Source organism: Grammomys surdaster, unplaced genomic scaffold (assembly GCF_004785775.1).
Source record: "Grammomys surdaster isolate TR1022 unplaced genomic scaffold, NIH_TR_1.0 139, whole genome shotgun sequence".
Taxonomy (NCBI): Eukaryota; Metazoa; Chordata; class Mammalia; order Rodentia; family Muridae; genus Grammomys; species Grammomys surdaster.
In genome coordinates this window covers 14,831,255-14,853,901 of record NW_021604597.1, presented here as the reverse complement: position 1 = coordinate 14,853,901, position 22,647 = coordinate 14,831,255, and the positions used below count along the sequence as shown (strand labels likewise).

Genomic DNA, 22,647 nt, shown 5'->3' with positions numbered 1-22,647 from the left:
TTGAGAGCCACTGATGTAGATGGTCAGGAAGAACCTCCCAAATTCCACCAAACGGAGTGAAAAATTGTGTGATTTCGTGGAGCCAGTCTGTTCCCTCCACCAGTAACTCCTGGTAATCCTCAAACTTGCACTGACATTAATCTAGAGGCAGGGCGGCAAGAGGGTCGTTTGTTCCTGTGTTTTGAGCTCCTGTGTCTCGCTAAGTTTCCTGTTCCCTCTGGGACCCGGTCATTCCATCTACGGCTCCAACTTGACCTACCAAACAGACCGGCTTCCTGCGTGGCTTCCCCACCCCCACCCAATCTCGGAAGGGAAAGTGTAGATTTCCGCGAACACAGGGCGTTCTGTCTTCTCGGTCTGCCGCAGCTCTCTGGTTTACTGGAGCTGCCTTTGTGCTTGGAGGTAGCTCTGCCCCCGAGCCAGAGCAGCCAGTCACCTGACCCGCCCAGGGAGCAGCCGGTGGCTTCCGCTGCATTCCTGGAATTCTTCCACGCGGCACCGGCGGATGGACAGCTGCAGGGTCACTGAGCTGCTCTGGGGCCGGCAGCCGCCTCCAGCCTGGGCTTGAAGCTTTCAGCCAGTGGCAGCAAGTGAGCCTTGGAGGAGTAGCTCTCAGGTAAAATGAGTTTGTGGGTACAGCCCTGAAATGGGCAGCTGAACGCAGAATCATAGCTCTTCTGTCGCTCCAGATTTATTTAGGAAAGTTAACTTGTCAACTAATAACTCCTTAAAAACAAACAAACAAATTTAAAACTGAGAGAGAGTAGGCCTCAAGTTAGGGTCACATACACATCGAGGGGAGCAAATTATGAGAGAAATGAAAAACGCGGAGTAAAAAGTTTATAAAACAGATTTCTTGGTTTTGTGTGACCTCAGGTAAGGCATTACTGAATGGGTCCTGTTCTATGGATCTGCCTGCAAGGTTAATGGGCGTACTGAGAAGTTTCTAACCAAGAGCTTAGTACACAGATAGGATTTGAGTATTCACACGTATGTACATATAGCCTTTCGTTTGTGCACCTATGCCCCTGCCAAGCGTGTACTTATATGTATGTATCTGGTCCACAGTACTGCAGCATCTGGAAAGGAATGTAGTTAGAATTAGGTAAACATGTCCTGGCTCTGGCCATGTCTTCGGTTTCAGTTGTAAAATAAACAAGCAGGAGAAACCAGACATCTAAGCAAAACATTGACCAGAAAATAAATAACTGCTTTGCCAATCCTAATTCAGAAAAGCTTCTGTGTCTATACAAGGTCCTGAGAGGGCTTTGTACCCGGAGACCTACAACTTTCTGCCCTAACTCTGCAACTGTTCTTATGCATCAGGCTTTCCTTGCATGCCTTGTCATAATCAAGTGGCTCAAAACTTGGGAAGCATTCGGAATAATGCTGGAATGCGGCAAACAGCAGCTCTTGGCGGCAGTGTGGGGGAAAGGTAGGGGCTGTATCCACTTCTTCCCCATCATAAATGATCACATCTGACACACCTTTTATCAAAAGACGGGCAAAGAAGGAGGGTATTTGATCACAGTTCTATGTAATACAAGAGCTTTCAAACTGAGGACCCATAAACTCAGAGCGATCAGTTCATTTCTTTTTAAGCTTAGATTTATCTATGCATAAACAGCCATATAGAAATCTGACTGGACAGAAAGAGTCTGATGTAATGCTAGTACACTGAATGAGGGAAACTATGAAGGCCTCTCTCCTCAGATCTTTCTTCAACTCTCTGTGTAGCATTCCAGCCCCTTCCAGAGTATAAGTCTTATTGTCAGGAAAGCTGTGTGAGAGGATTTCACAGCTAGCTCCAACACAGAAAAGCAAGAGATGTGGATTTGTGGATTTCTGGATTTGTGGTTTGCTATGGGGCACGAGGCTAAAGTTTCTGTGACCTACCTTAGAGAAGAGAGATTATAGTTTCTGTGACTTGCCTTTTGCAGGGAGGGGAGGAAAAAAGGAATCAGGAGACAAGAGGACACAAGGTCATGGTGAAACTCTACTCCAAGGCAGCTTCTAGCACCTTCACTTTGGGGTATTAGTTTCTAAAGCCCAGAGTCTCATTTAACAAGAGGATCTTAGCCTGCTAGAAGAGCCCTGCATTAGTCCCAGTTTGCAGATAAGCTGAGGAAAAGTATACACCAATAATTCTAAAACTGCCAAGTGAAGAATCCAAGCCTAGAATCCCATCCTCACCTTCAAAAGCATTCCCTACTCTGAGTTTAACACAAGTGCATTGAGAGAAATCTGTAAATGTCTTGGCTTCCGAGATGTTGCTCAAATGTCATTCCCTCTACAGGGCCTTTTGTGTCATCTTCTGCTAATGTTGACCTGCCTCCGACTCTCTTGTGCTCACTCATTTTGTGTTCTAACACCCAGGACTTTTATAACTTTTCTCCATATCATCGCCACATTGCAGATGATTCAATCACCATCCTAAGATGGACCTCGCTTGGCTTACAGTTCCAGACCACCCAGATTTAAAACGGTTCTTCTCATTTCGGTTGACCTAATCTCGGTATTTCCTCAAAGACATGCCCAGAGATTAGTTTCCATGGTGAGTGTAAGTTCCATCAAGTTGACAACCAACACTAGCATCACAGTGCCCAAAGAAATGTTTTCACATAAAGAGAGTACAAGAAGAAGGGATCCAGTTGGAAGTAGGCCTTGACACTCCACAGCAGGCGCCACGTACAGCAGGAAGGAGCTCCTCGGGACCAGCCAGTTCTGAATACTCCTCTCCATAGTATGTACTTGTGCCGATTTTCAGATCCCAGCTCTGATGTGTCTGGAGCATCTGAATCTCCCTGAAGAGCAGACATTGTCCAATGTCCAAGGGAAAACTCATTTCTATCCCATCTGTTTCTGGATCTTATTTTATTGAGACTGTTTCTTGGAGAAAGGATGTGTTAAAAGAAAACCTTGGGTAGAGAACTAACCTAACATCTTTTTAAGATACTACAATTCATCCTTCCTCATTTTCCAGGGTCCAAACTGTTTTGGGATACACTTGCTCTGCCCCTCCCGCCTCTCCCTCAGAGTTTGCCCACCACTCTTTTTTAATTCCAGAGCTCCACTTTCTTCTGATTCTCCTGCCCACTGGCTCTTCTAAACCTCAGGGTATAAATGGGCAAGGATACAGGGATGCAGAAGAAACAGTCCATACCATCTCACTTTTTTGACACCTTCATTCTTAAATGTTAGTATTACTCCTTGGCATCAGTAACACAGAGTACTTTTTTTTTTTTAATTGAACCATAGCACTAGAGTCTCTGAATCCAAATCATATCTACATGGTATGACAAGTTACTTAATTGCCTCCCAAACCTCATCTTCAAAATGGGGATGACATATCCTTTTACAGTTGTTATAAAAATCAAATAAATTAACATTCACAAAATTTCTATTAATGTGCACATGGCACATAACACAAAAATAAAGACCTTATGTTTCTTTTTAAATATTTTTCCTGCTTTTTATTAAAAATAGATTATTTTTTCATATAATGTATTCTGATTACAGTTTCTCCTTCCTCTATATCTCCCAGTTCTTCCCCACCTCCCAACCCATCCTCATCCATTTCCTTTCTGTATCTCACTAGAAAAGAACAGGTTTCTAATGGGATAATAATAAAACATAACAAAATAAGATATGATAAAACAAAAACTATTACATCCAAGTTGGAAAAGAAGGAAAAGAGCCCAAGAGAAGGCATAGACCCAAGAATCAGAGACCTACTCATTTGCATTCTTAGAAATCCCATTAAAATACTAAAGGAAGGCATAATATATACACAGAGGACGTGGTGCAGAACCATGCAGGCCTGTGCATGCTGTCTCAGTCTCTGTGAGTTCTTATGAGTTTTGCTCATGTTGACTTAGAGGTCTTATTTGCTTGGTGTCTTCAACCCTCTCAGGCCCTTACTCTTTTTGGCTCCTTTTCTGGAGTTTTGTGGGCTCTGAGGGGAGGGATTTGATAGACATACCATTTAAGAGTGAATGTTTCAAGGGTTTTGTGTGTGTGTGTGTGTGTGTGTGTGTGTGTGTGTGTGACAGAGACAGAGAGACAGAGACAGAGAGACAGAGAGAGAGGGAGAGATAGGGGGAGGGGATCTGTATTTGTTCCCATCAAAGCTTCTCTAATGATGACTGAACAAGGCACTGGTCTATGAAGATAGATAGATAGATAGATAGATAGATAGATAGATAGATAGATAGATAGATAGATAGATTCACTGTATAACCCTGGCTATCCTGGAACTCAACTCACTTTGTAGATCAGGCTGACCTTAAACTGAGAGATCTGCCTGTCTCTGACTCCTGAGTGCTGGGATTAAAGACATGTGCCACAATATCTGGCTCTTTTTTCTTTTTTCTTTTTTTAAGACCAGGATTATTTGGTTTTAACTGTAGATCCCTGGGCTATGTAATATCAGGTTCTAGGTCACCCAAGCAGTGTTGGAATGTGTTCCATCTCAATGAGTGGGCCTGAAGTAAAAAATTAATTGGTTACTCCAAAATTTGTACTACTATTGATCTAGACAGTGGTTTTCAACCCTCCTGATGCTGCAACCCTTTAATACAGTTCCTCATGTTCTGCTAATCCTCAACCATAAAATTATTTTTAATGCTACTTTATAACTATAATTTTGCTACTTTTGTGAACCATAATGTAAATATCTGTGTTTCCCAGTGGTCATGACCCACAGGTTGAGAACCATTGCTCTAGCATCTATTGTAGGGATGACACCACTGTAAATCAAAGGGTTTGTGCTTGGCTTAGTGCTTGTGTATCTCTTTGGTAGCACACAAAAATCCATTCCTGAAAAGCCCATGAAACTTATTTAAAAAGGAAGAAAAAGGAGCGTAAAAGCCAGAGGGTTTGAAGACACCAAGAATACAAGGCCATCTAAATCAACATGAGCAAAGGTCATGTGAACTTACAGAGATTGAAGTGGAATACACAGAACCTGCAGGGTATATCTCTTTTGGTAACATGTACCAAAGATGCTAGAACATAGGGGAAAAGACTCTATGTAAGCACCAGCTCTCTCTCTCCATGTTTAATGAGTCAAGTAGGAATTGTCATCAGCAAAAGAGACCTTGCTGCTAGTTTGTGAAGAGCAATCTATTGTCTTGGCAACAGCCTGGGTTGTTTGGAGATTCCCATGGGACCACTTTGGCAAACATCATGATTAGATGTAACCCAATCTTAACTAGAAACCTTGTTTGGTAACAAGAGACAGCCAGGTGGGACTCTGTCTCCTCTATTATTTGGTGATATCATTTATATTGCCTTCGTATATGAACATATTTTAGAAGGTTTCTGTTGTATTAGGTTTCCATACTACGTCAAATGCCCCTTAGTTTTAGCTGTCTCTTCCCCTATTTCCTCCCTCTATTCTTCTCCTTGCTCCTCCCCACTTAATCCTCCCATTTCAGCTCCTCATTCATCCATAATTATCTGATCTATTTCCCATTCCTAATAAAGTCTATCTGTACCCTCCAGTTCCTTACTCAATACCTAATCTCTGTAGCATTCTAATGTTATCATTGATTTAATGGCTAATGTTTACATATAAGTAAATATATACCATGTTTTTTTTTTTCTGGTTCTGGACTTTGTCACTCAGAATTATTCTAGTTCCATCTATTTACCTGAAAATATAACAGCTGAGAAATACTTTGTTTTGTAAATATACCAAATTTTCTTTGTCCATTCTTCTGTTGAAAGACATCTAGGTGGTTTCCAATTTCTGGCCACTATGAATAGAGTGACAATAAACATTGAACAGGTGTGATAAGATGAAGCATCCTTTGGGTATATACTCAAGAGAAGTATAGCTGATCTTAAGCCCGATCAACTTCTATCTTCCTGAAATACCACCATACTGATTTCCACAGTGGCTGTACAAGTTTGTACTCTACTAGCAATGAGTAAATGATCCCCTTACTCCCCACACTCCTTACAAGTGACAGCTCAGTCTTGCCAGCATGAGCTTTCAGATATAATCACAAAGTAGTTTTAATTTAATAAGTAATCCAATAGCTAAGGGTGTTGAACTTTAAGTGGTTTTGGCCATTTGAGTTTCCTCTACTGATAATTTACTGATACATGATCTTGCCCCATTTTAATTGGATTACTTGTTTTCTTGTAACCTAGTTTCTTAAATTCTTTATATACTTTGGATATTAGCTCTATCAGATGTGCAATGGTAGAAATCTTTTCCCAGTCTATAGGCTGCTGCCTTGTCTGAATGATAATGTCCATTGTCATGCATAAGCCTCTTCATTTCATGACTTCCGATGTGTTAATTGTCAATCTAAGTCTCCACATAAATGATATTCACAAAGTATTCTCCTTTGCCAATGAGTTCAAGGCTATTCCTGCTTTCTCTTCTATCAGAATCAGTGAATCTGGTTTTATGTTGAGTTTAGAGTCAACACATTTATTTAGAGTTGGGTTTATCTAGTTAGAGTTGAGTTTAATGCATGGTGATAAGTATGGATCTATTTGGATTCTTCTACATGTAGCCATCCAGTTTGACTAGTACCATTTGTTGAAAATGCTGTCTGAAGGAAGTAGACTTCAGGCAGGAATCTGACATTAGGCTAGAACAAAGAAAAATTTCAGGCAGGAATCTAAATTTTAGGCTAAAACAAGGAAGTTGGCTTCAGACATGAAAATGACTTTGGGCTAGGACAGGGAAGTTGGCTCAGATATTTTGGTTATCCTGATACGCCCTTAGAAACAGTGATCATGCGAGTGTTCACTAAATTTTGTTTATTGTCTTGCTTGTTCCCTGACTATTTGCATCTATTGTACTGCTAGTCTCTCAACTTAGAACTGACCTGACTACATGCATGTAATTAAAATGGTATAAAAGGAAAAATGAAAAGAGGGATGGTATGGGGGTTCTAGGGAGGGGAAATGGGGAAAGGGAATGACATATGAGATGTAGATAAATAAAATATCCGATAAAAAAGAGCCAGGTGGTGGTGGCACATGCCTTTAATCCCAGCACTTGGGAGGCAGAGGCAGGTGGATTTCTGAGTTCAAGGCCAGCCTGATCTACAGAGTGAGTTCCAGGACAGCCAGGGCTATACAGAGAAACTCTGTCTCAAAAAAACAAAAAAAACAAAAAACAAAAAACAAAAAAGAAGAAGGAGGAGGAGGAGGAGGGGGAGGGGGAGGGGGAGGGGGAGGGGAGGAGGAGGAGGAAACAAAACAAACAAACAAACAAACAAACAAAAAAGAAAATGCTGTCTATTTTCCAGTGTCTATTTCTGGCTCCTTTATCAACTATCAGGCAGCTATAGATGTGTGGATTTATGTGTGGGTCTTCAATTCTATTCCATTGATTAACATATCAGTTTTTGTGTCAATATTATGCTTATATTCCATAATCATATTAATCAATTCTATTCCATTGATTAACATATCAGTTATGTGTCAATATTATTATTATATTTTTGTAGCACAACCTAAAATTGGGAATGGAGACCTCCACCAGTTCTTTTATTATTCCAGCTTTTTTTTTTTAGGTATCCTGTTGTGTGTGTGTGTGTGTGTGTGTGTGTGTGTGTGTGTGTGTGTTTCCATATGATGATGAAAATTATTCTTCCAAGATCAGTGAATAATTATGCTGGAATTTTGGTGTGGATTATATTGAATCTGTAGATTACCTTTGGTACGATGGCTAATTTTACTCTGTTAATCCTATGGATCCAGGACCATGGAAGATCTTTCCATTTTCTCATATCTTCTACAATTTCTGTTTTCAAAGACTTGAGTTTTTGTTTTCTTGTTTTTTTTTTTAATACAAGTCTTTGATTTGCCTGGTTAGCATTACTCTAAGACATTTTATATTGTTTGAGACTATTGTGAAAGACGCTGTTTTCCTAATTTCCTTTTCAATCTATTTGTCATTTGTACATAGGAGGTCTACTGATTTTTGTGAATTAATTTTGTATACAGCAATTTTTCTAAAAGTGTTTGTTGCTATAGGAGTTCCCTGGTGGAATTTTCCAAGTTGCTTGTGTAAGCTACCGTATCATCTACAAATAAGGAAACTTCAGTGATTTCCTTTCCAGTTTGTGACCCTTTGCTCTCCTTCAGTTGCCTTATTGCTCTAGCTCAGACTTTGAGCACTATTTTAAATAGGTATGAAGAAAGCAGACAAAGATGTCTTTTTCCTGATTTTAGTAGAAATTCGTTTTTCTCTGCATTTAAGTTGATGTAGGCTCTGGGCTTGTTAGAAGCTGTCTTTAATATGGCGAGGTATGTCCCTTGTATCCCTTGTCTCTCCAGGACTTCTTCCATGAAAGAATGTTGGATTTTTGTCAAAGGTTTTTTTCTGCATCTATTAAGATGACCATGTGTTTTTTGTTCTTTCAGTTTGTTTATGTGTGTGAATTACATTTATCGATTTATGTATGTTGAACCATCCCTTCATCTCTTGGATGAAACCTACTTGATCATGATGGATGATCATTCTAAACATGTTTTTCTATTAAGTTTTCAAGTATTCTATTGAGTATTTTTCCATCTACGTTCATAAGGGAAATTGGCCCAGAATTATTTTTCTTTGCTGAATGCTTATGTGGTTTGGGTATCAGGTTAACTGTGGCCTCATAAAATAAATTGTACAGTGTTTCTTCTGTTTTTATTTTGTGGAATGAATTAATGAACATTGATGTTAACTTTTCTTTGAAAGTCTGGTAGAATTCTTCGTTAAAACCACTTGACCCTGGGCTTCTTTTGGTTGGGAGACTTTCAATTATTGCTTTTATTTCACTAGAGGTTGTTTAAATTGCTTATCTGCTCTTGATTTAACTTTGGTAAGTGTGTGAGAAAAATATCCATTTCTTTCCAATTTTCCAGTTTGGTGGAGTACTGGTTTTTAAAGTATACTCTCGGGATTTCCTCAGTGTCTGTTGTTATGTCCTGCTTTTCATTTCTGCTTTTGCTAACTTGGATCTTCTCTATGACTTTTAGTTAATTTGGACAAAGGTTTGTCAATCTTACTGATTTTCTCAAAGAACCAAGTCGTTGTTTCATTGATTCTTTGTATTGGTTGTTGTTTGGTTGGTTGCTAGCTTGTTTCTGTTTTACTGACTCCAGCCCTGAGTTTGATTATTTCTTACTCTCTACTCCTTTTGCGTGGGATTTCTTTTCTTTTTCTCTTTTAGGGCTTTGAGGTGTTCTATTGAGCTGCAAATATCAGATCTCTACCAATTTTTTTTTAGCAAATATCTTTAATTACTTCTCTTTTTTTATTGGATGTTTTATTTACATTTCATATGTTGTTCCCTTACCCCATCCCCCACCCACCCAGGAACCCCCTATCCCCTCACCCCTCCTCCTTCTTCTCTGTGGATGTAACCTCTATCTACCCCCCCACTTCCACCTCCCCACCCTCAAAATTCCCACCCCCTGGGGCGTCCAGCCTTCATGAGGTCAAGGTTCTCTTCTTCCACCTATGCCCAGCAGGGCCCTCCACTCTTACATATTCAGCTAAAGCCCTGGATCCCTCCCTAAGTGCTCCTAGGCTGGTGGTTTAGACCCTGGGAGCTGTGGTTGGTTGGTATTGTTGCTCTCCTCATGGTGCTGCAAATCCTTTCAGCTCCTTCAGTCTTCACTCTAACTCCTCCATTGAAAACCCCATGATCAGTTCAATGGCTAGTTGTGAGCATCTGCCTCTGAATATGTCAGACTCTTGAAGACCTCTGAGGAGACATCCATATCAGGCTCTTATCAGCATGCACTTCCTGACTTCCATATCAGCATCTACCTTTGGTGACTGCACATGGGATAGATACTCAGGTGGAGTGGTCTTCAGACGGCCCCTCCTTCAGTTTCTGTCCCTCACTTTGTCTCCATATTTGCTCCCTTGAGTATTTTGTTGCTCCTTCTAAGAAGGACCGAATCACCCCCACTTGATCTTCCTTCTTCATGAGCTTCATGTGGCCCATGAGTTACATCTTGGGCATTTCAAGGTTCTGGGCTAATATCCAATAATCAGTGAGTGAATACCATGTGTGTTCTTTTGTGATTGGCTTACCTCACTCAGGATGATAATTTCTAGTTCCATCCATTTACCTAGGAACCTCTCGAATTCATTGTTTTTAATAGCTGAGTAATACTCCATTGTGTAAATATACCACATTTTTTGAATCCATTCCTCAGTTGAAGGACATCTGGGTTCTTTCCAGCCCCTGGCTATTATAAATAAGGCTGCTATGAACATAGTTGAGCATATGTCCTTGTTATATGTTCGAGCATCTTCTGGGTATATGCCTAGGAGTGGTATAGCTGGATCCTCAGGTAATGCTATGTCCAATTTTCTGAGGAACCGCCACACTGATTTCCAAAGTGGTTGCACCATCTTGCAGTCCCACCAACAATGGAGGAGTGTTCCTCTTTCTCCACAGCCTCGCCAGCATCTACTATCACCTGAGTTTTTAATCTTAGCCATTCTGACTGGTGTGAGATGGAATCTCAGGGTTGTTTTGATTTGCATTTCCCTGACGACTACGGATGCTGAACATTTCTTTAGGTGCTTCTCGGCCATTCGAGTTTCCTCTGTTGAAAATTCTTTGTTAAGCTCTATACCCCATTTTTTAATAGGGTAATTTGGTTGTCTGGAGTCTAATTTCTTGAGTTCTTTGTATATATTGGATATTAGCCCTCTATCAGATGTAGGATTGGTAAAGATCTTTTCCCAATTTGTTGGCTGTCGTTTTGTCCTATTGATAGTGTCCTTTGCCTTACAGAAACTTTGCAATTTTATGAAGTCCCATTTGTCAATTCTTGATCTTAGAGCATATGCCATTGGAGTTCTGTTCAGGAACTTTTCCCCTGTGCCCAAGTATTCGAAGCTCTTCCCCACCTTCTCTTCTATTAGTTTCAGTGTATCTGGTTTTATGTGGAGGTCCTTTATCCACTTAGACTTGAGCTTTGTACAAGGGGATAAGAATGGATCAATTTTCATTCTTCTACATGTTGTCCTCCAGTTGAACCAGCACCATTTGTTGAAAATGCTGTCCTTTTTCCACTGGACAGTTTTAGCTCCTTTGTCAAAGATCAAGTGACCATAGGAGTGTGGGTTCATTTCTGGGTCTTCAATTCTATTCCATTGATCTTCCTGCCTGTCTCTGTACCAATACCAGGTAGTTTTTATCACTATTGCTCTGTAGTACAGCTTGAGGTCAGGGACGGTGATTCCTCCCGAAGTTCTTTTATTGTTTAGTTTTCGCTATCCTGGGTTTTTTGTTATTCCACATGAATTTGAGAATTTCCTTTTCTAACTCTGTGAAGAATTGAGTTGGGATTTTAATGGGGATTGCATTGAACCTGTAGATTGCTTTTGGCAAGATGGTCTACCAATTTTTATATGTAGTCACTTAGTTCTAAGAGTTCTTGCTTCTTAGAATCGTCTTCATTTTGTCCCTTTAGTTTGGGTATGGTGTGTATTCATTTTCATTCAATTCTAGAAAGTCTTTAAGTTTTTTTTTTAAATTTACTTCTTGACCCATTTTTCATTCATTAGAGATTTACTCAGCTTACATAAAATTATAAGCCATTCTGTTGAGGGGATGGACTTGCTAGCAAGGGCAAGAGCAGGCAGGCTAAGAGTGAAGCTTCCTTCCCCCATGTCTTTACATAGGCTTTCAACAGAATATGTGGCCCAGATTAGAGTTGGATCTTTCCACCTCAAAATATGTGAATTAAAGTTGTTTCTTCTCAACTGAAAAACTGAGACCAAAAGTGGATTTTCGCAGTGCGGTGGTGGCCCACGCCTTTAATCCCAGCACTTGGGAGGCAGAGGCAGGCGGATTTCTGAGTTCAAGGCCAGCCTGGTCTACAGAGTGAGTTCCAGGACAGCCAGGGCTACACAGAGAAACCCTGTCTCAAAACAAAACAAAACAAAAAAACCAAAAACCAAAACAAACAAAAACAAAAAAAAACAAAAAAAGTGAATTTTCCCACTTCAAATGATTTAATTAAGCAAAAGCCCCTCATATGTGTGGCCACTAATTTTGGGGGTTTTAGTTAGTTCCAGATGTAATCAAGCTGGCAACCAAAATAGTTATCACAATTTTAGTTGGTCTTCTTCTCTTGCAGCTGCTAATATTCTTTGTTGTTGTTGTTGTTGTTGTTGTTGTTCTGTATATTTAGTGTTTGGAATATTATGTGCCAATGGGGACTTTCTTTGCTGATCCATATCTTTGGTGTTTTATATGCTTCTTGTACTTTAATAGGCACCTCCTTCTTTAGGCTAAGAAAATTTTTTTTCTATGGTTTTGTTGAAAATATTTTCTGTGACTTTGACCTGTGTTTTTTTCTCCTTCATCTATTCTTATTATTCTTAGATTTGATCTTTCCATGGCATTCCAGATTCATGGATGCTTTGTGCCAGGAGTTTTCTTAGATTTAACATTTCCTTTGACCAAGATATCCATTTCTTTTATCATTCCTTTAATGCTGGAGATTCTCTCTTCCGTCTCTTGTATTCTGCTTGTAACACTTGTGTCTGTGGTTTCTGTTCAAGTACCTAAAGTTTTCTTGTCTAGATTTTCCTCAGTTTGGGTTTTCATTGTTGGTCTCTTTCTGCTTTCAGGTCTTGGATGGTCTCATTCATTTCCTTCCACTGTTTGTGTTTTCATAGATTTCTTTAAAGAATGTATTCATTTCCTCTTTACGTACATCTATCATATTTATAAAGGCTGTTTCAAAGCCTTTTTTTCATGCTTCAACTATGTTGGAATATTCAGGGCCTGCTGTGGCATTGGGCTCTAGTGGAGACATATTATCCTGACTATTATTAATTGTGTTTTTACACTGTCATCTGGACATTTGATATTGGGAAGATTGTAACTCTAGGTGCTGTATCTGGTCTTGTCTTTTTTGGGTAAGTGTCTTGTTCCTTGGCTTCTCTTTCTTCTGTGGTGGTTGTGTGTTGCCTAGTAGAGAAATATTCTGGGGTCGTGGTAGTTGTGGCCACTGGGGATTCCAGCCAGGTAAAATGTGTTTCTGGGTATTGGGAAGTGACATTCAGAATGAGCACGGGTTGGTGGTGGGCTGAGGGAGAAAAGACATCAGGCTGTTCCACAAGCATCTGTTTAGTCAGTCCCCTGGGAATGAGGACAGAGAGTGAGGTGAGGCTATAGCAGAAGATCTGCTATAGAGCTGGGGATGAGACTGGGGAATTAGACTTGGAGGAATATAGGAATAGATGAAGTTAACTTTCCTATCTCTCTAGTCAGAGTGTCCTGTGAATTTTCAAGAGTGAAGTTGAGGGCTGGGACAAAGCAAATAGTTCAGGGAGGAAGATTAGAAAGGGAAGGTCTGTGGTATCCTTAGGTGGTAGGTGCAGAGGGGAAGGGAAGCAGCAGCAGGCATTCTATTGCAGGGCTGGGGATGAGGCTGGGGGACTAGATTTGAAGGAGCAGAAGGAGAAGCGAGGATCTGCTTAGCCTGCATGCTTCCCTGGCCAGAGTAAACTTTATTTCTCTAATGCTTGAAGGCAGTATTAAAAAATGTACAATCAACAGCTAATAATGCCCTTGAAATCATTTTTTAAAATAGCCCATGAATAGTTGAAATGGCACAGATAGATTGACTTGAGTATCCTGTGAAAGATTTGTCTCGTGCTTAGATCCCATGGTGAATAGACAGTATCTTGGAGCTTTAAGACTGATACAGCATAGAGAGGTACTCCCACAGAGATAGCTCACAAGGGACCACAGAGGCTTCTCTCTTTTCACTTTCATTCCAAGGAAGTCATTCACACTGAAATGATGGTCAGAATCATACCCTGCTCTTGTTAAGTAACTCACACTGGGCTCCTACCCTCTGAGAAAGGGGCTCCATCACAAACTACTTGCATGTATGAAGAGAATCCACTTCACCGTAAACTGTGGTGGAAAGCCCACTCACCTGAAAGCTGGAGACTAGCCCCATAATTATGACTATGGGCCTTAGGGAAGTCATCGATCATCCCTGGCTATTAAATGACAGCTAACATATCTACTAATCCAAACAATCTGTAGTCTCCTTAGCCCCAGAAGGGAATTGAAGAGAATAGTCAAGTACCCAACTTGTTCTCTACAGACTGCTCCATAGTGGAGAAGTTAGTGAAATTGCATCATTCCATGTAATTAAAGGGAGGATACCGAATCCCAAAGACCTTCCTGTTTAGCCTACACTGCAATATTATCATGTTCAATGTCACTATTCCAAGTTGAATTTTAATAGAGATCTCCCTAACCCACATACCAAGGCAAAGTTCTTTATCTCCTTGCTATTTCATTAGCGAGTACACAGGATTAAAGTAAATAGATAACCTTGAAGACCGAAGTAAGGAGGAATTTCTGTTGTCAATAAAGCTGAGACTTGCAGCCAAGAGAGTGAACTGGTTCCTATGTCAGGTTCTAGAGAAATGGGTACCAGACAGTGTTTCCTATGTTTCCTTTTCCTTATCACTGTGGCTTAGTTGCCATAGGATCTGCTTGCAGAGGATCTAGCAAGTACGAGTTGTTGGTTGCTCTTTTGCTTCTTTACCTGCCTTTTGTAGAAAAGTGGGGCGTAGGGTGTGAAAAAGACGTAGCAGGGGGAAATGTGTGAATCTTCTGTTGATTTTTCAAAGCTTCAAATTAAATTCGGAGGAAATCTGATAATTTCTTAAAGAAAAGAATTTTCAAATATAAAAAAAGAGCTCATTCTTATGCCACCAAGCAAGAGTTAATTACTCTAGGTATATGCTTCTATCTATCTATCTATCTATCTATCTATCTATCTATCTATCTACCTACCTATCATCTCTCTGTCTATCTCCTGCCTCTCGTTCCTTCACTGTTCATATTCTGTCATTTGTTTTGATTACAGAGACTGCCAAAGGACACCTCAGAGTCTGGAGAGCCACGGAGCTTCATGGACTATGAAGTGTACTAACTGCTACATGGTTTGCGATCTCTAGCCCTGGATGACTGGCTATGGCCCTGGATCCACAGGAAGCCAACTAATCCGTCTCGCAATGCATCAACTTTTCAGATTGGTTTTGGGACAAAAAGATCTTTCAAGAGCTGGGGACCTCTTCTCTTTAGATGATGCTGAGATTGAAGACAGCCTGACAGAAGCTTTGGAACAGATTAAAGTAATTAGCTCATCTCTGGTAAGTTAATTGGTTTGTAGAATAGACCTCTCAAGCAGCCAGTCTCAGAGCCAAAGACCGTATGCCTCTCAGAGAATGGTAAGGGGGCAGGGGCAGTGATAAATATAATATGTGGTTTAATTGGTATCTTTAAAAAAAATGACACTGAGCAAGCTAGCAAACTGTTATCTTAGGCCAGCTTTTGCCCACCCATGGAGACCTGAACACTGGAAATCTCAAACTAGAGTGGATTTCTCACAAATGGATTTTTTAGGGACTATTTTTATATCCTTGAAATGACACGGAGAAGAGAGGTGTAACAAATTTAAGAAAAGCAGACCTGCCAAGCTGCACAACAGCATCAGCAAACAAGGCAGGGTGTGTGGTGGAGGCTGAATAATGAAAGAAGGCAGGTGACACCTCTGCCACACGGGTAAGATGAGACACGGACTGCCAGAGCACTGCTGCCAGAAATGACAGTTGCCCAGGGCTTGACGGTGCTGATTCTGTTTACTTATGCATCATCTCGCTCTCTTTAAAACTCTTGTCTTTGCTTCATTTTCTACCCTCCAGTCCCCATTTAATTTAACTCCATTATTAGCCCCAAATATGAGCACACACATTTAAGACTCCAATCAGGCCTCCCCTGCCTTTGGTTTGCCTCCGTGACAGAGTTATATATTATAAAAACATGCCCCAAAGCAGAGATATGTGCAGTGCCCAGTGCATCTTGTTGTTGACCTTCTGGGTTGGGCTTGGACCTTCCTTGAGATTAGTCCTACTTCAAAGACCTAGACCACTAAACACCTGCCACATCCACATCCTCACAACTCAATAGTGCTTGCCAGCACTTAGCACAGACACATACGGGGAGGGGGAGGTATGGGACGCGGGACATTGACGTGTGCTCAGATTTCAGGAAAACAGCCTCTTCCCTAATAAGACCTTTAACAGGAATACCAGCACACAGCAAGGCTAGTCCACATGCCTGTCATCATGTCCGTTTGCTCTTCACTCTTAATGAACCAGATCCCCACTGGCCAAAGAAGCCATTGCCCTAACACTCGTCAGGTGCAGGTAACGTCTTCTACAGCAGTAACTTGTACATATTTTTTTCCAGACCATTAATCAACTTATTTTGAGTGAAAGCATAAAGAATTTTGGCTTTGTTTTCACTCTCTAAGTACTACACCTAGCAGGATCCTCATTCACTTGTCTGGAAATAAACCAGCTCAATATGCCATTGCTATTTATCTTCCTACGAAAACGAACCTACTCAGAACACTAAGGTCCCCAAAAGCCAGCTTCCACCAGAGGTCACTAGTGGCCCGTGCTTTTCTTCCTTTCCTTCAGCCAGGCTCAGAGATGTTAGATGAAGGACTTTAGGGCTGCGAGTCCTGCTGTATGTCCCCAGTGGTTCAGCAAGGTGGCTGCTTGAGTCTAGCAGCAGTGTAGAGCAGTAGGAGAGCCAGGCCTCCACTCAGCACCACACCTCTGCCAACACTTCACGCCTCCTCTCTGTTACCTTCCACCTCATTGCACTTCCTCCGCCTATCCACAGGGAGCAGAAAAGATGAAGAATTATCACTCAAGTGTGTTAAGCTTGGGGGGACTGGTGCCAGCTCCTCCTCCTCTTCTTATTCCACTGTGCCTAGTTGGCTGACTGGCCTATTCGGTGTGTTAAATCAGGAATACCAGCACACAGCAAGGCTATTCCACATGCCTGTCATCATGTCCGTTTGTTCCACGTGATCTGGCCCAGGTCTCCCTTTCCTAATGACCCTGGATTTTTAGCAATCATTTCTTGTTCTCAATTCTTCAAAAACAGAACTAGAAATTTCCTTCTGAGCTGCAATTTCCAACATCCTTCCAGCACCAGTCCCTTCTCTGGGACTCCCGACAAATCACCTACTTCTACTTGCCAAACAGCAAGTCTAGGGAAACTGTTCTTAAATGTTTCCCCTCTCTAAATCTCTCGTAACTATCCTACCCCGTCTTTGATGGGGCCTTCAGGAAGGCTCCTACCATGAATTGCTCCCCACTCTGCTACCAATAGAAGGGTAGGAAAGAGTGAGATCCTCAATCCAAGCTTAGCAATTAGAATTTAGTGTGCCAGTAATTCTGAGGAAGAAAGCAGCAGGGAAGGATTTATCATGTTCTTAGCCACCCAAAGAGGCAGTCCATTATTTCCATGCTCCCTAAAATTGTGTCTGTCTTGCCTGCTGCAACTTCGGAGACCAGGTATTACAGCTTTGCCTTCAAGTCTGTGGCACCATAACTGCTGCCATCATCGTCATTCTATGCTTATGATGAACACTTGCGTATGATTCAAGAATCTTGACAAAGACTCTTCTAACAACTGTTGGTAGTCAAAACAGTTACCATATTTGATGACTGGTGTTGATTACCATCTTGACAGGATCTGAAATCATCTAGGAGACAAACCTCCAAGCACGCATAAATTATTTAGATTAGGTTCGTCTTTGAATGTGTCTGTCAGGAACTACTTTGATTAGATTAGTTGAGGTGGGAAAGATCCACCCTTGTAACAGTTGATACCACTCCCTAGGTTTGGATTGTGGGCAACATACAAAGCAGAAAGCTAGCAAAGCACAAGCATCATTGTTCTTTGCTTTCCTAACTGTGGATACAACTAGACAGAGCTGCTTCAAGCTCCTTCTACCAGAACTTCTCTGTCATGACAAACAGGATCCTGGAATTTAAGCCACAATAAACCCTTTCTCCCTTAAGTTGCTTTTGTCAGAGCATTAATCAGAGCAACAGGAAAAGAAACTAAGACATACCATGGTCTTCCTTTTACCCAGAAGAAATCTTGCTATTCAAACTTTTTACTTATTTTTTTCTAGTCTCTGTTTTCAACCCTCAATTCACCCTCAATTTCTATGAGCAAAGCTTCAAACCTTTGGGAAAAAAAATTGTCAGGTCTCATCCATGGCTTCTTTTTTTCAGCTTAATATTCTTATTATCTATGGGTTTTCATAAGGACGGTATCTGTGTCAAGGGAAGGTTGTACCACCTGACATCCTGCATAAAACCATTAACCCTGTGGTCAGCAAAACTCAGTTTGTCAGTTTATATGTCAGTATATGTAGTAAATTGTGCTACAGGAGTGATAAAAATATAAATTACAACAATAAATTATCAATTTACAATAAAAATGCGTATGTATCAGAATTGTTGAGTCCCATTTCCTAATGGTCAAGTCTCTGCTCTGACTTTTAGAGAGGGAATATTACTATTGATTATATTCCCACCTGCCCTATTACTGTTATAGTCAAGCCTCACTTGCTTAAAATTACCCAACTCCCCGGTACAGTCTCTTACAGACTGTCTCTGTTGTGACCTCTGAGCTGGCTAATCCCATTCAGACAAGTACACTTCATTGATTTCATTCTCAAAGCGAAATCGTGTATCCAAATCTTCTGAGAAGACCTCAATGTAACTCCAGGTATGACCGACACACTCAGCATTCTGGTTCCCCTTGCTTGGAATCATCTTAGTTTCTTATTGTAGTAGAATATTGCTTGATACTTGGACCAGTTGCTCAGAGCCATTGCTAATGTTCATCAAATAAAGTATTCTGCTTCTAAAGTACACTTCTAATAGGACCAGCACACAGTTTCCACATATTTCGTGGGATCGTCTAAGACTTTGGATGTGGATCAGATGTTACAGCCAGGTCATGTTTTAAGCCTTTTATATTACATTTAAACCACTGCAAGCACATTCTTGTGTTTAGGCCTTTGTGTGAGTAAATCTGTCCCTTACACATCATGATTCTGTCAAATGCATTTAGTCATCACTTTGTAGAATAAGAACATTTGTCAAGCAAGCCTCAATCGCTTCCTCCAGAGTTACCTGCAAAATAATCAGGCCTTTCATTTTTCTTTTATTCCAGATCCTTTCTGGACTAGATTTATTATTAGTTTTTGTTCTTATTAATTTAGCATTCTCTCCAGATAACTTCAAGTAAGATCATCTCTTTTTCCAAACATCTATTTGGCAGTATACTCTTGCCCCATGCCCAATCCACTGTCCAGTTCTGTTGAATATTTTAAAACAGTGAAACAAATTGGGCAAACAATAGCACCTCATTTAAAATATTAGGTACCCACAAATGGTAGGTCTCTATCATCTCATCCCATAGCACACGAAGCACAAGAAGAAGGGTGGGGGGAGAGTGTAAGAACCAGAGGCCAGGAAGAATGAGAGTGAAGCAGTGTTTTCTGGACATGACAGGCTCCTGAATTCATGAACTCACAGCAGCTATGGTCATCTGCACAAGACCTATGCAAGACTAAGCCAGCCAACATTCCAGCCTGAAGAAGGGAGGAGTTTATAAACTCCTGCTCCTAGCTGAGGAAGTGCCCACAATTAGTGGCTTCTGAGAGGGGGTGAGGCAGTTTCTCTTTAAGCGTATGGCCCCTGGTAGGTCACCCATGCTCCAATGAATGGCCCCATACCCATGAGTATATTGATAGCACAAATTTGTCTTGATGGAGTTTTTTTTAATTATTTGTTTTATTACTTATGTGTGTATTTTGCCTGCATATATGTATGTGCACCACAATGCGTGCCTGGTTGCTACAGAGCTAAGAAAAGAGCATCAGATCCCTGGGATTCAATTACAGAGGGTTGTGAGCTACCATGTGAGTACTGAGAATTGAACTTGGATCCTCTGCAATAGAAACAAATGCTCTTAACCACTGAACCTACTCTTCAGCCCTCAGCACGAGGTTCTTTTTAAAAAAACAAAAATGAGGGCACTAAGTTGGGAGCCAGTGAGGAGGTGAGGATGGATCTGGGAAAGATAGGAAGTGAATATGATCAAGATACATTGTATGAAATTCTAAAAGAGTTGATAAAATATTGTATTTTTTCAATTAATAACAATAAACCCAGGAAGAAAGGAAAGAAGGAAGGAAGGAAGGAAGGAAGGAAGGAAGGAAGGAAGGAAGGAAGCAGAGAGGGAGAGAGGAAGGGAAAGAGGGAGGAAGGGAAGGAGAGAGGAAGGGAGAAAGGGAGGGAGGGATGAAAGAGGGAGAGAGGGGAGGGGGAAGAGGAAGGAGAAAGGAGGAGGAGGAAGAGGAGAAGGAGGGGAGGAAGAGGAGGAGGAGAAGGAGGAAGAGAAAGGAGGAGGAGGAGAAGGAGGGGGAGAGGAGGAAGACCTTCATTGTTTAAATAGTGCTGCAGGAAACATAGTTGATTAATTTGGTAAATATGCAAGTTTCTCAGTATAAAGTAAAAACAACTGGATTTAGAGAGCTTTGAACTTCCAATATTGTAATATACACCAAATTGCTTTCTAATCTGAAGGGAGTTATCAAGGCCCAGTGGCTTTCTTCATCAGTTCCTGCATCTGTCAGATGTTAAAACTTACTTAGTTTAATGAAGCAGTGTGCTAATGCTGATTATACTTCTGTGTCCTCGTTGCTAGTGAGGGCAAGTATTGTGTGTTTGTGTGTGTGCCACTTGGGTTTGTGTGAAATGATGTTTCTGGTTACTTAATTCCTTTTTCTCTTTTGTTGTTGGGAAGGGTATTGAGACAGGGTTGCACGTTACTAAGTAAGTCTGGTCTAGCACTGTCTCTAAAGAGACAGGAACTAGATCCTGTTGCCTCGGCCTCTCGGGCTTTAGGATGACAGGTGTGCAGCACCAGGCCTGGCTCAGTTCCCCTTTCTTTTGAAGGTTTTTAAGATTCTCTTTTGCTTCTTATACTGACTCTTTGTCACTTATGCATGTTGTACATCTAATATTCCAGAATTCAGCTTGTCCTTTACTGCATATGTCTGGGTAAAAAAATGTGTTCCCAAGCTTCTTAAAATCTACTCTAATTTGGTTTTATTCTCTAACGGTTTCATATTTAGATACTTGGTTTTATGAATGATTCTGACGATATGATGACTGGAAGTTCATTGTATCTGTAAACTAATTTAAAGACAAATAGCAGTCCAGTGACAGACAGTGTTTTCTTTTCTGGAGATGTTACATTTCCATGCTTTTACTTCAAGCCTCTTTAATATCTTTAAAACAAAATTGTGTGGGTTTTTTCTCCTGCATTTATGCCAGTGCTATACTTCTGTGCCTGGTGCTCACGGAGGCCAGAGGAGGGTACTGGCTTCTCAGGAACTAGAGTTAGGGAGAGTTGTGTCCTGCCATGCTGGTTCTGGGAACTGAACCTCCTAGAGCACGATTTAAGTAATAATAATATTTTTCTTAATGTATAAGCAGTATATATTCTTAGCTAGAGCTAAAGATGGTGTTCTTTTTTTTAAGCTACTCTTTTCAGGTAATGTAACACCAATTACTTTTATTTTATTTGCTATTGTTGTAGTAGGAGTGTGTGTGTGTGTGTGCGCACGTGCGTGTGTGAACGAGGACAAGTTCTATAGTCTGATTTCTCCATCCTCTTCCAGTGTTGAACTCAGTTTATAGTTCAGTTAGTGCTCTGCCATTTATCCATCTCAGTAGTTCCTTAATACAAATTCTTGTTTAGTGATTTTATATCCAGCAAGCTTAATCAACTATCCTACTAATTCTGATAGTCTGCCTATGTATAAATTGTCATTGCATCATTTGAGAAGGATAGGGTTAAGTTAAGAGCACTAGCTATTCTTCCAAAAGACCCAGGCCAGTTCCCAGCACCCATATGGTAGCCTACAACCATCAGTAAGTATAGCTCCAGAGAATCCAGCACCCTCCTCTGATCCTCACGAGCACTAGGCATGGAAATTTTGCACAAGCACACATTCAGGCAAAGCATTCGCACACATAAAAAATAGAATTTTTAAAAGATAAATTATGTTTAAAATGCTCACACACACAGGAGGTAAATGGTTTTCGATTTGCTGAGAATGCCACTGTAAAGCACAAGGCACTGGGAACATGTTTCCACTGGAGAATCGAACCAGAGGCTGAGGAATGGGGTCCCAGGGGCTCTGCTCTGCCAACCCTGTTTTCTACATCTTTTGTACCCTATCTATGTCTTATCTTTTAACTTAATAAACATTTGGAGCTGGGTGGCTCAGTGGTTAAGAGCTCCCGTTGTTCTTCCAGAGGACTTGGTTGGGTTTGGGTGCCAGTGCCCACATGGCATAATGGATCATAACCTCCTACAACTCCAGTTCTAGAGTATCTGATACCCTCTCTTACCTCTTCAGGCACTCATGTGTTGCATAGACGTACATGTGTGAAGAACAGCCATACACATAAGATCTAAATAAAACTTTATAAAACTTTTAAATCTAATAAAGTAAATATATCTAAATTTCTAATTTTAGAAGGGAAAAATACAAAATTCAAAAGCTTCATTGGTTTGAGTGTCTAAATTCTTAGTCTGTTAATAAATAGCAATTTTGAAAAACAATAATGAAGCCTGTGCAGAATTATAACTCAAATGTTCCTTCAATAGCCTTAGTAGAAAAAAAAATATTGTTCCAAAAGAAGATCAAAAAGAAAATGAAACACTAAGGAAA

At 40.7% G+C, this 22,647-nt stretch overlaps 1 protein-coding gene across 2 annotated transcripts in view; it reads left to right on the top strand.

Annotated features, from left to right (window-relative positions):
- Positions 1-508: 508 nt before the first annotated feature.
- Veph1 (ventricular zone expressed PH domain containing 1) overlaps positions 509-22,647 on the top strand; it is a 181,436-nt gene continuing 159,297 nt past the window's right edge. For both annotated transcript variants that reach the window (XM_028763573.1, XM_028763572.1), the window contains exons 1-2: positions 509-616; positions 14,887-15,172. In XM_028763573.1, the coding sequence (XP_028619406.1) occupies positions 14,984-15,172 (189 nt within the window). In that variant the 5' untranslated portion in view covers positions 509-616; positions 14,887-14,983. The remainder of the gene's footprint in view (positions 617-14,886; positions 15,173-22,647) is intronic.